Source organism: Micropterus dolomieu, unplaced genomic scaffold (assembly GCF_021292245.1).
Source record: "Micropterus dolomieu isolate WLL.071019.BEF.003 ecotype Adirondacks unplaced genomic scaffold, ASM2129224v1 contig_13743, whole genome shotgun sequence".
NCBI lineage: Eukaryota > Metazoa > Chordata > Actinopteri > Centrarchiformes > Centrarchidae > Micropterus > Micropterus dolomieu.
In genome coordinates, this window is record NW_025742729.1 from 15,154 (window position 1) to 31,066 (window position 15,913).

The window sequence follows — 15,913 nt, forward strand, 5'->3', positions numbered from 1 at the left end:
TCATGTCCCTTGGAACGCCCCCCCCCCCCCCCCAAGCCCCATCTCTGTTCTCACTTGTTAAATAAATTCTCCCATTGAACCTACTCTGGTCTGAGTCTGAGTTTCTGGCCCCGGTCCTGACAGTGGCTTTGAAAAACCGGTACAAAGGTAAGATTGATTACGTGATCCTGGATAGCAAAACATGAGATTTCCCAATTCGATATTCAGGGACGTGCAGACATTTTGGTGGGAAGGGGCTCAAGTGGAGAAAAAAGGGCGCTTTTTTTTTTTTTTTTTTTTTTTTTTAAAAACAAGAGAATATATTAACTCAACAATTTTACTTTTCTACAAAATAATCAGTTCACACAGACCACGGTCTTCTTTAGTATTCACTAGGTTTATCATAAGAGCAGGTGACAGCAAAGCAAACTATGCCACAATGTGCATGTTTTCTATGCTACTAGTTTCAAGTATATATATTTATGACAGTTTCATTAATTTGTTTGTTTTTCACACAATAAATCCTTTCAATTCTTACACTTCATTAATACTTCACACTAAACTGGCATTGGGCTGCAGGCATAATTAAAATAAATGTTATCTAAATACTTTTACTTTTTGTTTCACAAGCAAGATGCCAAATGAGTAAAGATAACCTTCAGCTTCACACAGCCAAGCAACAGAATACTGAATTGCCTGAATACATTAATGTATTGATACAAATAAATTATTGCTATTATGTTACACACACAAACAAAAGAAATTACTGATGGTGACATGGACACATTTGAACGAGGGCTGTCTGTATTATGTAAGGATCTATCAGCATACAACAAACTAACAGAATGGAGAGTTATTAGATGAGGAGCCGACCATCAAAACTATGAAGTTACTCTTTAAGGCACTTTTTCATGTAGTGGTCAATTTTGAGACTTTGGTCTATTTTGCTTCCATGTCTTCTTTTACTGTAATGGAAATAAAACTTCAAGAATACACCTTTAGATGGTGTTGGTTTTAAGCCTACTAACCTCTATTTGCATCTGTAGATTTATTCTGTATTACCCAAAACAAGCTAATCTGCATATTTACAAAGAACATTTCACAGGAAATACTCTTGATGTAAGTCATTAACTGGGGAAGTTCTGTGGTGATATGCTTTAGTTATTTTCTTTTCCCCATTCACCCGCAGTGACTCAAATGTGTGCAAATTGGCGCATTTTAATTAGTTAACGCCTCATTTGCATATCAATGTGGCGATAGTGATGACGTTATTAGACACAAATGTTACTGTGTTCACCTGCAGCGTCTCCATCAGTACATTAGGTTGTTTGGCCATGAGATATTGCCTTAGCTAAACTTCAGCTAATTTATGATCTTCCAAGATGGCGCTGCAGACGGCCGCCTCGGGATTACGCTCCGTAGTGCTTTTGTGTTTTCTGCCGTCCCTCTCTGGTAACTTTTACCAGAGAAGAGCTCTTACACATTGGACTTTCTACTGCTCATACTATTCCACCGCTCTTTATTGACCCTGGAACTTTCCCAGAGTTATTAGTCGGAGGAGCAGCAGCTCTGTTTGGGATCCTTCAGAAACAGCGCAGGGGAAAACGTGCAGGCGCGCTGGCTAAATAGCGGGGATTTCGCACTGCGCTCCCTTCAATTCACCTGCCGAATGTCTGCTCTCTGGCCAACAAAATGGACGAACTGTTCCTCAACAGAACTAACTTGGACTTCTGCAGATCTGCCGCCCTCTGTTTTACCGAATCCTGGTTCACCGAGTGTATCCCGGACAGCGCACTTACCTACCGGGATATAATCTCATCCGCGCGAAGTGCGAAAGGGAGCTCACAGGAAAAACACGGGGAGGCAGACTCTGTTTCTATATAAACGAAGGTTGGTGCACAGATGTCAGTGTTCATCAATCATGCAGGCCTCACTTAGACATTATTTATAAACTACAAACTGTTTTATTCACTGTGGGAGTTTTCCTCGTTTGTTCTGGTCGCTGTTTACATGCCACCTCTGGCCTGTGTTAGTGAGGCGTTACTACACCTGGCCAACCAGATATCTAACGTGGAGGAAAAACATCCAGACGCCCTGCTCATTGTTCTTGGGGACTTTAACAAAGCAAACCTCAGTCATGAAATCCCAAAGTATATTATATATGTCCCACCAGGGACACTAACACACTGGACCACTGCTACACAACATTAAAGGACGCCTATCGATCTGTTCCCCGTGCAGCCTTGGGACTCTCTGATCACTGTCTGGTTCATCTTATTCCGACACACAGGCAAAAACTGAAATCTGCTAAACCTGTTGTAAAGACTATGAAAAGATGGACCAACAAGTCAAAGCTGGAGTTACAGGCCTGCTTTGACTGCACTGACTGGAGTGTTTTTGAGGCTGCAGACACTGACCTGGACGAACTAACTGACACTGTGACATCTTACATCAGCCAACCAAAAACCCCCTGTTCAAAAGCTAAATAACAGCTTTGCAGCCAACGACCCTGCGTCATTGTGGAGAAGCCTACGGACACTCACAAACTACAAGAGACCATCCCCCAACACTGTTGGTACTCAACGACTGGCAGACGAGCTGAATGGTTTCTACTGTAGGTTTGAAAAGCCCAGAGTCACACCTCTCCCCCACTCCAACGCCATCTTCAAACAGTCACCTTCCCCCTCTGAGCTCTCACCTGCACTCAAGATCTGTGAAGAGGACGTGAGCCACCTCTTAAAGATCAGGAAGGCTCCTGGACCTGACGGTGTCTCACCATCGTGCCTGAAAATCTGTGTGGACCAGCTGGCCCCCATCTTCACTCAGATCTTCAACAGATCACTGGAGCTGAGTGAAGTTCCCTCCTGCTTCGAACGCTCCACAGTCATCCCGGTCCCCAAAAGCCCTCCATCTCTGGACGGAATGACTACAGGCCCGTTGCCCTGACATCTGTAGTCATAAAGTCCTTTGAAAGACTGGTGTTGGCCCACCTGAAGGACAATACAGGCCCCCTGCTGGACCCCCTGCAGTTTGCCTACAGGGCTAACAGGTCAGTGGATGATGCTGTCAACTTGGGTCTGCATCACATCCTGCAACACCTTGACTCTCCAGGGACATATGCTAGGATCCTGTTTGTGGACTTAAGCTCGGCGTTCAACACCATCATCCCGGACATCCTCAGCACCAAACTCACTGTGCCAGCCTCCACCTGTCAGTGGATCACAAATTTCCTGACTGACAGGAGTCAGCAGGTGAGGCTGGGAAACATCACATCCAGCACCCGGATTATCAACACTGGCGCCCTCCAGAGGTGTGTGCTCTCCCCACTGCTCCTGTCCCTCTACACCAATGACTTCACCTCAGGAGACCTATCTGTCAAACTCCTGAAGTTCGCTGACGACACAACGGTCATCGGCCTCATCCGGGATGGTGATGAGTCGGCCTACAGACAGGAGGTTGATCAGCTGACTCTCTGGTGCTGCCAGAACAACCTGGATCTTAACACGCTCAAAACTGTGGAGATAATTGTGGACTTCAGGAGGAGCCCCCCCACTCTGCCCCCCATCACCATACTCAACAGCCCTGTGTCTGCTGTGGAATCCTTCAGGTTTCTGGGTTTCACTATATCACAGGACCTGAAGTGGGAGCCCAACACTGACACCATCATCAAGAAGGCCCAGCAGAGGATGTACTTCCTGCGCCAGCTCAGGAAGCTCAACCTGCCTAAGGAGCTGCTGATCCACTTCTACACAGCCATCATCCAGTCTGTCCTCTGCACCTCCATCGCTGTCTGGTTTGGATCTGCCAGCAAAAAGGACAGGAGCAGACTACAACAGACAGTCAGGACTGCAGAAAAAATCATCGGTGCCAGCCTGCCCTCCATTCAGGACTTATACATTTCCAGAGTCAGGAAACGGGCAGGAAACATCACTGCAAATCCATCTCACCTCGGACACAATCTGTTCCAGCTTCTCCCCTCTGGTAGAAAAACCAACAGATTCAGGAACAGTTTCTTCCCACAAGCCATCACTCTGATGAACAGCTTTCGTAGGGGGGGGGTAGCCTATTTAGATTTTTTTCCCCCAATAAATATGTTTGACAGGGAATCTGTTGCAAACAGGAATAAATATACTATATATTTATTTATTGAAAAAAAAAACAACAAAAAACACAAGCATCCCAGAAAAAAAGGGCAGGTGCTGAAGCCCCTTTTGATGTCTATGTGTGGACGTGCCTGTCCAGATTACACTTTTTGAACAACCGGGCCCTAGACCTTGGGTTACCAAGAGAATGGATCACAGAGTTCATCCTGATCAAGGCAGCAGCGTCAGACAGTCAACTGAACAGACAGAGAGGAGACAGAATCTGACCTGTTTTAGAGAGTCACAGGATGTCACCTTCGGTTTGCTGTAGTTCAGCAAATAACCCTTATATGACCTGGGGAAACCTGTTTGATATTAGCCTTACTGAAGGAGAAATTCCTTTACAATAAGTAATACAGTCACATGAAGGGAAACTTTACACTAAGAAACTGATGTCTCATTTTTTGGAAATCATTTTACATTCAGTTGAGAGATGTAGCTATTGCAAAAGTATATTTCATTCACAGGTGAACACGAGTTTCAGCTGGATGCTTTCTCCTCCTGTCTATTGATCCTCGTGTGTTTTTTTTTTTCATGTATGATTTAAGTTACTTGCCTGTATGCGGTGCCATTTCAAATTAGACACAAAAGCTTATCTTTTTACTGCAGATTATGCAAAGCTATGGCTTAACACCAGTGTGGGTTTTTATGTGGACTTTTAAGTGACCACTAGTTCTGAAATCCATTCCACATGTTTCACAGTTAAACGGCTTCTCTCCTGTGTGAATTCTTACGTGTGATGTCAATGCTGAAATGTTATGGAATCTGTTCCCACATGTTTTGCAACAGAATGGCTTCTCACCTGTGTGGGCTCTCATGTGGAGTTTCAAGCCATAGCTAGTTTTAAGATCTTTCCCACATGTTGTACAAGAATACAGTTTCTCCCCTGTGTGGGTTCTCATGTGGACTTTCAAGCAGTAGCTTGTTCGAAAATCTTTCCCACATGTTTTGCAAGGATACGGTTTCTCACCTGTGTGGATTCTTATGTGTGCTTTCAATGCTGAAGTGACAACAAATCCTTTCCCGCAGGTCTTGCAAAGGTATGGCTTCTCACCAGTGTGAGCTCTTCTTATGTGAATTTTCAACTTAGTACTCTCTATGAAATTCTTTCCACATGTTTTGCAGGAATAAGGCCTCTCACCTGTGTGGATTCTTATGTGGTCGTTCAAGTGAGCCAACCGTCTGAAAGATTTCCCACATGTTTTACAAGAAAATGGTTTCTCAGCTGTGTGGGTTCTCATGTGGACTTTCAAGTGACTGCTAGTTCTGAAATCTTTCCCACATGTTTTACAAGAAAATGGTTTCTCAGCTGTGTGGTTTCTTATATGAGCATTCAAATCTGATGTGTTACTCAATCTTTTTCCACAGCTGCTGCAAGAATATGGCTTCTCATCTGTGTGAATTCTCATATGTGTCTGCAATATTGACACATAGTTGAAGTCTTTTACACATGTGTCACATTTGAAAGAGTTTTTGTGAGAGAGGAGCTGGTGGTCACTTTTCAGTTCTGCTTCACTGTGGTCTCTTTCCTCATAAGTAGGAGTCAACATAAAGGTATCAGTCTCCTGCTTCAGTACAAGCTGCTCTCCCTCCTGACTGGTACAGAGTTCCTCCTGTTCCTCTTTAATCTGTGGAGGCTCTGGGTCCTCTTGGTCCAGACTGGAGTTCCTCTCCTGAATACAGAGCTGCTGGTCAGCCAGAACCTCCTCCTCCTTCCAGACATGTTGCTGTGGGAGCTCTGGAGGGACAGAGAACAGAAGGAACAGGCTACTACTGGGATGGGAAAGAAAAAAACATGCAGACACGTGAGGAAATGAGTACCAGTATATATTAGAGTTTCCCTTTTTTGGGATCTTTTGGCAATCAATGTGTGCGTTGCTTTGATCTTTCTCGTTAGGTCCCACCTCAGTCATTACCCTCAGCACCATGGCAACAGCCAGAGACAGAGCAGCAGTTTGCTTTTCAACAGTGGCACATGGCGCTTCAACAGTGTAAAAAACACCCAAACGCAGTGCTTGAAGTGGCCCGGCACTCAACGGTACATTTTACTCTTTGTGTACAGGGACTTTTTTTGTGCACTTCTCAAAAGCTGCCAGTACTTTTTTCTGCCAGGAGCAGAGAGAAGATTGTGTGTGTTTTTTATTCAAGCATGTGCATAAAGTTGCCCATTAATGGCACTTTTCTTGAACCGACCAATCACAGCCTGGCTGGGGCCTGGTTTGCTACAGCAAACTTTAGAAATGTTGAACTGATTTTACGTGAATGTTTGATTATTGACAAGTTAGCACTCAGCAGCATTAACAAATTAGAGTATGACCACTACATAGAGCATATACTTGCTGTATTTTCATTGAATGAGAACAACATACGATAATGAAACTGCTGTAACTAGAATTAATAATATACTAGTGGTAATCTATATAGGACACTTATCTGAAATTATACTGAAACATCATCCCTAATCAAACCTTAACAATACAGAATAGGGTTTCATTTGTGACTCAGTTGAATCTCAACTAATAAGCTGCTGAAATGTTAGAAATAGGACTACAATGAAGAACCTGTAGGAAGACCGGCAGATAAAGTTTAACCTATTAATATAACAGTATTATAGCAACATTAAACTTTCAGTGTTATAATATTGCAGTTATACAGTAATATACGATACTAAAACATTACACACAAATTACTTGAATCTTCTTTAGCTCCAACCTTTCAACCACAGCGGGTGTCGTCTGCCCGCACTGTCCTCTTTTTTGAAAACCAAAATATGGTCACCCTAGTATATAATAAACACTTTGGATTATATGTGTATATATATAATATATATAATCCCTTTTTCTGTTACTAAAATAATGAAGCTTTACACACCTGTCCTGTGTAGCTTTATGTCGGGTTTCCAAACGATATCCAACAGTCTGCGCTGACGATCGATCTCTTCCTCGTACTCGACGATAGTTTTTTTTAAAACTCCGAATATTTCTTCAGCAGCAGCAGTTAGTCGCTCGTTGACAAACTCTCTCAAACTCTCAACTGAAGACATTGCTGCTCAGTTACAAAAGTAATAATTAGCGGAACTACAACTACAATAAAATCTTCCAGCGAATCCAGCACACGCGGCTAACTCTGGCGTTTGTTTACTTCCGCTGGATGTCACACTGTTATGCTCCGACAGTAGCAGTGCAGGAGCTTTTCGTTCCGCTTTTTTCTGATTTTATTCAAAACTTGTGATAATTATCAGTAGTGGTGGACAGTAAGTATAATGTATATTTAGTTCAGTACTGTACTTAAGAAAAAATTATTGGTAATTGTACTGTCCATGTCGATTTTCTTTCCGCTTTCAACTGTTTGAAATGAATGATTTTCTCTTCCGTTTCTTTTCCTAAAACTGTCCAAATATCCTGACAGTAATGCATGAGACAGATAATTTAACAGCTAAGCCTAAACTTAAAGCAGCTGATGGCTACACAGAGGGTTAAGGTAGTTGACGCGCAGCACCTTTGTTCCGTTTAGAAAGAATGCAACAAGAGTTCAACTTCTGCTTTCTTCTCTGTCATAATGAGAGATATGATTTATTGTTGCACATGCGGTCTTCAACATCCATAATGATACAATATTCCTTCTCCATTGACAGTCTCCTAATATACATCAAACAAACAGTCACAGCTGCTGCATCGTTGGCAGTCAAAAACTAGTTGGCTTTTCCCCTCTGGCAACATTGCCCCTGCCCTCCTAAGTAGATGAGCCCCCATTAGCTATGCCAGCACCCTAGTACCACCTAAACCTGGACATAAAACATTGAAATGGCTCCCACAGATAATGTGTGAATCATATGTGTAAATAAAATGAGGTTCCTCTGGCTCATCCTACATCTCCTAACGCCACTTGCAAGAAACCACCAAGCCTGAGTCAGAACAACCAATCAGAGCCAGCAGGATTGTCTAACTCAGCGTCAACCACTGCTCGTGCACACACAGTGTAGCCTCTTGCGCATGCTGTCACTCAGTTAAGCTCAATGTCTTCAGTGCGGCTTCAGAACGTTTGCAAACACAATGTCTGATAAACAACCACCACTAATGAAGAACTGTCCTTCCTTTGTGAACAGCAGCGTACAGTAAAAAAAAAACCTATGCGATCATTTCCCCGCTCCACACGTAGCTTTGGGCAAAGAGTCATGATGACAAACAATGGGGAATAACTTTATAAGGGCGACTGTGGTGTACTAGCCTCACATTAACTTGTTAGATGTTGTCACAGCTGCCTCTGAAGCCTGGGCCACGTTGAAGGGGCGTCTTCAAGATGCAAGATGGACCAATGTCTTGGCAAGACCCTCTTCGTGGAGAGCGAGCCCTGCAAGGTTTTGCTGGGTCTTTCTTCTGCTGTACGAACTTGTGGATTTGGTGTGAGGGGCTTAAGGGAGTGATACGAGCAGCAGAAACAGAAGATTTTGCATTATGCTTAGTTGTTAACGACTGCCGCTTTAAAGCTCTATAAATATTGATTGATATTTTGATATTGATAAAGATTGTTTATCTGCTCCCCATTCATAACCAGAAACTGATCTCACAAGATTCACTTTGATTCAACCTGTTTAACATGATTCCTCCATGCACATTTATCATTATGTCAAGCGTCGATATATCCCTATCCTTTATCTTTGTTAAATCAGTATTTGCTCTTAAACTTTTTCCATTGCTTATTTGTTCTAAAATATTGTAAGCCAGGTTCAGGTGTGATGGAGTCGTTTCAGAGACTGGTGAAGACGTATCATTGCGTTGTTTTTTGAGGCCGACCGTGGACATAGTGTCAACATACACCGTACCAACACCAAATCTGAAGAATACTTCCTGTCTGGGGATATTTATCCTTCCTAGATCTATAGAAATTCACTAAGTGTTCAAATAAGAGATTGAAGTTCACCCATCAATACATGTGTGAAGACTCTATTGGTTACTGGTTCAAATCAAGACACATGAAACACTTTCTATTTACAGCCATTCAGTCTGTCTGTACTGAAACAAAAGATTATCAGGACATTGGGTTACTTAACAAATTTATAACAGTGCATCATTATCAACTCAGTTGTGTCAGTCGACAAGCAGGCAGAGAGGAGAGACAGAGTCCTGCAGTTTGGAGGGACTGTCATCCTTGGTTAAATTCAGCTCTACTATTGACCCTATCATGACCTGCGGAAACCTGTGTCATAGTACCCATTAATTACTTCACATTATGTATTTCATTACTACACTTGCAAATCTCTTAGCCAGTAGGTCGGCTTTCTCCTTATTTCTAATTGCCAGGTATTCTCCATTTATCAGCCCTGGATTTTTAACTGTTTTTCTTTCCCACTCATCTTTGTAATCATTGACATGTCACCTAATTTTCTTTCTTTGCCAATGGAGGAGCAGAATTGCTGATCAAATGATGGCCTTTTATTCTAAAAGTGTTTATTATCAGTAACATAGATGTACATCTACCTCACTTCGTTCCACAAGGAAATTTATTTGGTACTCTTTTCTGAACTACAGCTTTTAACAAACAGATGTCTTTTTTTGTTACTTCGCAGATAATTTAACAAAAAAAAAAGCAGTGCTGGAAACAGTATTCAGATTGTTTACGTAGAAATTCCATAATGTCATTCACCGTGCATTCAGAATGTTAGTTATGCAGATGTGCATCTATTCAGATATATTCAAAGTAAGAAACGTTAAATTAATCATTACACAGAATAGCCTCTGTCTGTGCCACATAATTATATATTTGATTTAAAATACTGATATAACATGTAACATGTGTGCAGTTAGTAAACGTTGTGCTTAGTTTTACATCCTGTTGGATATTGTAACAATTAATAGTTTTTATGAGCCCATTATAAGTATAAAAGTATATTTAAAATCTTAACCTGCAAAGTAACTATTGTAACTACGTAGAAGTCATATATAGTATATCTATGGGGTGGTGACGGTGTCCCTGAGCAAGACACTTAACTCCTAGTTGCTCCAGAGGCGTGCGACCTCTGACATATATAGCAATTGTAAGTCGCTTTGGATAAAAGTGTCAACTAAATGTAAATTGTAAACATTTAATAGGACTTCTTATAATACAGAAAAGTCACGTAAATGTAAAATCTGACTTTAGTTCAGTTTAGTTTATTTGCACAGTAATGAAACTACAAATACATGCAATACAAAAATCAGTTATTACATTGAAGAGAAAATTAGCTGAAAGGCTAATTTAGAGTCTCCTATTTAAAGAAATTTTAAAAAGGACATTATAGTCATTAAAAAACAAACACAACAGAACAATATGTATTTTCACAAAACACACAAACAGGCATATACAGCAATGAAAGAAGAGCACAGAAAAACAAACCTAGAAGAAAGTTAGTTAACCTAAGTTACATCATTCAAAACACTTTCTAAAGACAGCTTTGTCTTTAAAGAAACAAAATAAAGATAAAACCAACCCTTTGGTTACCTAGAAAATGGGTCAAAGGGTTCATCCAGATCAAGGCAGCTGTGTCAGACAATATATAAGTTGAGTAAGTGCTGCAAATATGCAGCGCCTCACTTCTGTGAGCTCGTGTGTGTTTGGAACACAAACCTCTAAAACTGTATCGTCTCCCACATGTTTAGCAAATACAAGACTACTTGCTTGTATGTGATCTTCTTAGCTGTGTCAAATTAGATGCAAACACCTATCTTTTCCCACAGATCATGCAAAGCTATGGCTTTTTACCAGAGTGGGTTCTCGTGTGGACCGCCAAGCTATTACTGTGTCTAAAAGATTTCCCACATGTTGCGCAAGAATATGGCTTCTCACCCGTGTGGATTCTTACATGTGAGGTCAATGTTGAAGTGTCACAGAATCCTTTTCCGCAGGTCTTGCAAAGGTACGGCTTCTCACCTGTGTGCGTTCTCATGTGGACTGTCAAGCCACCACTCTGTCTAAAAGATCTCATGCATATTTTGCAAGAATATGGCTTTTCACCTGTGTGGGTTCTCATGTGACCTGATAAGCCTGAAATCTGAGAGAATCTTTTCCCGCAGGTCTTGCAAATAAATGGCCTCTCACCTGTATGACTTCTCATGTGGAGTTTCAACTGACTACTAATTCTGAAATATTTTCCACATGTTTCACAAAAATACGGCTTCTCACCTGTGTGGGTTCTCATATGACTTGATAAACCTGACATCTGAATGAATCTTTTTCCGCAGGTCTTGCAAAGGTACGGCCTCTCCCCTGTGTGGATTCTCATGTGGACATATAAGGCACTGACGGTTCTTAAATCTTTCCCACATGTTTTGCAAGAATGTGGTTTCTCACCTGTGTGGGTTCTTATGTGGAGTTTCAAGTTACTGTTAGTTCTGAAGTCTTTCCCACATGTTTTGCAAGAAAATGGTTTCTCATCTGTGTGGATTCTCATATGAACGTTCAATTGTGATGTGTTACTAAATCTTTTTCCACAGCTGCTGCAAGAATATGGCTTCTCACCTGTGTGACTTCGCTGGTGAATCTGCAATATAGACTTATAGTTAAAATCTTTTCCACATGTGTCACATTTGAAGGAGTTTTTACCTGTGTGAGGATTATGGTGAACCTCTGACATGGTAAAGTTGTTTACATTGTTTCTGTGGCTTCTGCTATTGTGATCTTGATTCTTTTGTTCTGGCTCTGCATCTCTAGTTGATCCTGAGTCTTCATGCTCGCCTCCTTTCTGATCTTGGCTCTCAGCTACATGACAGCTGTGAGAGAGGAGCTGGTGGTCACTTTTCAGTTCTGCTTCACTGTGGTCTCTTTCCTCATAAGTAGGAGTCAACATAAAGGTATCAGTCTCCTGCTTCAGTACAAGCTGCTCTCCCTCCTGACTGGTACAGAGTTCCTCCTGTTCCTCTTTAATCTGTGGAGGCTCTGGGTCCTCTTGGTCCAGACTGGAGTTCCTCTCCTGAATACAGAGCTGCTGGTCAGCCAGAACCTCCTCCTCCTTCCAGACATGTTGCTGTGGGAGCTCTGGAGGGACAGAGAACAGAAGGAACAGGTTACTACTGGGATGGGAAAGAACAAGATGCAGTACCAGTATATATTTAAATACTTTGGATAATATATAAATCCCTGTTTTGTGTTACTAAACAATGAAGTTTTACACACCTATCCTGTGTAACTTTATTTCGGGTTTCAAAATGATATCCAGCAGTCTGCGCTGACGATCGATCTTTTCCTCGTACTCGATGATAGTTTTTATAAAAACTCCGAATATTTCTTCAGCAGCAGCAGTTAGTCGCTCTCTTACAACCTCTCTCAAACACTCAACTGAAGACATTGTTGCTTAATTAAAAATGTAATAATTAGCGACGCTACGACTACAATAAAACCTTCCTGCGAATTCACCACACTTGGTGTGTTTACTTCCGCTGGGTGTCACATTGTGTGTATATATATATATATATATATATATATATATATATATATATATATGAGAAATATTGTACTTTTTACTTCACTACATGTATTTTCAGCTTCAGTTAATAGTTACTTTACATAGTAAGATTTTTACATTCATATTTATAGTTTTAAAAATCCTGATAATATATGAAATATGATAAATTACTACTGCTAAAAACTACTCAACAGTTTATACAAGTACATCTAGTTCATTAGTTGACTGACAGAAATATCTTTTGATAATCGCTTAATACATATTTCATGTAAAACATTTCATGGTTCTGGTTTCACAAATGTGAAGATTTGCTGCTTTTATTTTAGGTGGCTAAAATAGGTTTTGCTACTGACCCTGTCCACTGCAGTATATTATTTTGCTTCAGTGCCGGTACAAATCTCTGTTTCTCCAAACTGGGGATGCGCCCACCGCCATCTACTGCAGGTAATACACTGACTATGCATAAGTTTCTCATACAGCCCCACTTCAAAAAACCCAGACTATCCATTTAATAGGACTCCTTATATGTTAAATAAAAAACAGTAATGTCAGTAAATCTCAAATGTAAAATCTGACTTCGTAGTTCAGTTTGGTTTATTTGTGCAATGCTGAAAATAAAACTACATAAAAAAGAAAAGACAGAAATTAGAGTGCAAGAAAGCAAAGAAGCCTAAAAGGCGTATTCAGAGTCCTGAGTCCTGGTTGCAACCACTACTTCTTGAAGATAAATGTTCTTAAAAATAAAAAAATAAAAAATAAAACAATTTGTCTGTAAAGACAAAAAAGATCTTCTCAACCTTAGGTTACTTAGAATGCATCACAGAGTTTATTTTTATCAAGGCAGCAGGATGTTACCTTTGGCTTCCTGTAGCTCAGCATATGACCCCGACATGACCTGGGGAAACCTGTGTGATATTAGCCTTAATGAAGGAGAAATTCCTTCACAATAAGTCACATAGTCACATGAAGGGAAACTTTACACTAAGAAATTGACATCTCATTTTATGGAAAACCTTTTACATTCAGTTGAGAGATGTAGCTATTGCAAAAATGGATTTCAATCACAGGTGAACACGTCTCCACAGGAGTTTCAGCTGGACGGTCTCTCCTCCTAACGATCCTCAGGTGTTTTTTTTGCCTGTGATCTTCTGTGCTGTGCCACATTATACGTAAAAGCATATCTTCTCCATCAGATTGTGCAAAGCTACTGCTTCTTACCAGTGCGGGTTCTCATGTGAATTTTCAAGGCATTGCTGGTTCTAAAATACTTCCCGTGTGTTTTGCAAGAATACGGCTTCTCACCTGTGTGAAATCTTACGCGTTTTGTCAATGCTGAAGTGTCACAGAATCTTTTCCCGCAGGTCTTACAAAGTATGTCCTCTCACCAGTCTGAACTCTTCTTATGTGGACTTTCAACGGACCACTAGTTCTGAAATCTACTCCACATGTTTCACAGTTATACGGCTTCTCACCTGTGTGAATTCTTACGCATTTTGTTAATGCTGAAGTGTCACAGAATCTTTTCCTGCAAGTCGTGCAAAAGCAAGGTTTGTCTCGTGTGGGTTCTCATGTGGACTTTCAAGGCACTGCTAGTTCTAAAATCTTTCCCACATGTTTTGCAAGAATATGGTTTCTCACCTGTGTGGATTCTCATGTGTGTTGTCAATGCTGAACGGTCGCTGAATATTTTCCCGCAGGTGTCGCAAAAGTATGGCTTCTCACCTGTGTGGGTTCTTCTGTGGAGTGTCAACTAGCTGCTAAATTTAAAATCTTTCCCACATATTTTGCAAGAATATGGTTTTTCACCTGTGTGGGTTCTTCTTGTATGAACACTCAATTGTGATGCAGATATTAATCTTTTCCCGCAGGTCTTGCAAAGGTACGGCCTCTCACTTGTGTGGGTTCTGATGTGGATTTTCAAGTGACTGCTTTGACTCAAGTCTTTCCCACATGTTTTACAAGACATGGATTCTTATGAGCTTTCAAATCCGATGTGTAACTGAATCTTTTCCCACAGCTGCCACAATTCTATGGCTTCTCATATGTGTGAATTCTAAGGTGTGTTTGCAGTAGTGACTTAAACTTAAAGTATTTTCCACAAGTGTCACATTTGAAGGAGTTTTTACCTGTGTGAGGATTATGGTGAACCTCTGACATGGTAGAGTTGTTTACATTGTTTCTGTGGCTTCTGCTTTTGTGATCTTGATTCTTTTGTTCTGGCTCTGCATCTCTAGTTGATCCTGAGTCTTCATGCTCGCCTCCTTTCTGATCTTGGCTCTCAGCTACATGACAGCTGTGAGAGAGGAGCTGGTGGTCACTTTTCAGTTCTGCTTCACTGTGGTCTCTTTCCTCATAAGTAGGAGTCAACATAAAGGTATCAGTCTCCTGCTTCAGTACAAGCTGCTCTCCCTCCTGACTGGTACAGAGTTCCTCCTGTTCCTCTTTAATCTGTGGAGGCTCTGGGTCCTCTTGGTCCAGACTGGAGTTCCTCTCCTGAATACAGAGCTGCTGGTCAGCCAGAACCTCCTCCTCCTTCCAGACATGTTGCTGTGGGAGCTCTGGAGGGACAGAGAACAGAAGGAACAGGCTACTACTGGGATGGGAAAGAAAAGGAAGCACACACGTGAGGAAATGAGCACCAGTATATATTTAAACACTTATGATTTTGTATCAAATTCCTATATTACTAAAATAATGAAATTTTACACACCTGTCCTGTGTAGCTTTATGTCGGGTTTCCAAACGATATCCAGCAGTCTGCGCTGACGATCGATCTCTTCCTCGTACTCGACGATCGTTTTTTTTAAAACTCCGAATATTTCTTCAGCAGCAGCAGTTAGTCGCTCGTTGACAAATTCTCTCAAACACTCAACTGAAGACATTGTTGCTTAATTACAAATGAAATAATTAGAGGCACTACAACTACAATAAAGACTTCCAGTGAATTCAAACGCAGCTAACGCTGTCACTTGTATTGTTTACTTCCGCTGGATGTCACACTGTTAAGTTCCGACGTGAGTGCGCTTCAACTGATGGCATTTTATTAAAAATGTGTTTATTATCAGTAGCAAAGATGTACATCTACCTCGCTTCAATTCACAGTGCATTTTGGTACTCCTTCATCGACTACTACTCTCACAGACGTCTTTTTTTTTTACTTTGCAGATAATAATTTTGCAAAAAAACAAATAGGCATTAGTGGAAGAAGTATTCAAATTGTTTAAGTAGACATACCACAGTAATTCACAGCGCATTCAAAATGTTTGCTCAGTAAAAGTACAAAACTACTGTTGGCAAAATATATTTAATGTAAGAAATGTTATCTTAATCATTATTCAAATGGCCTCTGGCAGCG

At 41.0% G+C, this 15,913-nt stretch overlaps 2 protein-coding genes across 5 annotated transcripts in view; both read right to left on the reverse strand.

The window, feature by feature from the left end:
• The window catches only part of LOC123966577 (zinc finger protein 1-like), a 23,856-nt gene extending 11,400 nt beyond the window's left edge, over positions 1 to 12,456 (reverse strand). Inside the window, exon 1 of the mRNA XM_046042715.1 lies at positions 12,415 to 12,456. Within this exon, the coding sequence (XP_045898671.1) occupies positions 12,415 to 12,441 (27 nt within the window). The 5' untranslated portion in view covers positions 12,442 to 12,456. The remainder of the gene's footprint in view (positions 1 to 12,414) is intronic.
• LOC123966576 (zinc finger protein 2-like) overlaps positions 1 to 15,514 on the reverse strand; it is a 17,219-nt gene extending 1,705 nt beyond the window's left edge. Inside the window, exons 1-4 of one of the 4 annotated variants that reach the window (XM_046042714.1) lie at positions 15,269 to 15,514; positions 14,685 to 15,116; positions 11,700 to 12,131; positions 5,263 to 5,859 (exon numbers count right to left, since the gene is read on the reverse strand). In XM_046042714.1, coding sequence (XP_045898670.1) covers positions 5,263 to 5,859; positions 11,700 to 12,131; positions 14,685 to 15,116; positions 15,269 to 15,440 — 1,633 coding nt within the window. In that variant the 5' untranslated portion in view covers positions 15,441 to 15,514. Of the gene's footprint in view, positions 1 to 4,167; positions 5,860 to 11,699; positions 12,132 to 12,269; positions 12,503 to 14,684; positions 15,152 to 15,268 lie in introns of those variants that run through there. The other 3 variants (XM_046042711.1, XM_046042712.1, XM_046042713.1) reach the window with 3 other exon arrangements.
• Positions 15,515 to 15,913: the final 399 nt, after the last annotated feature.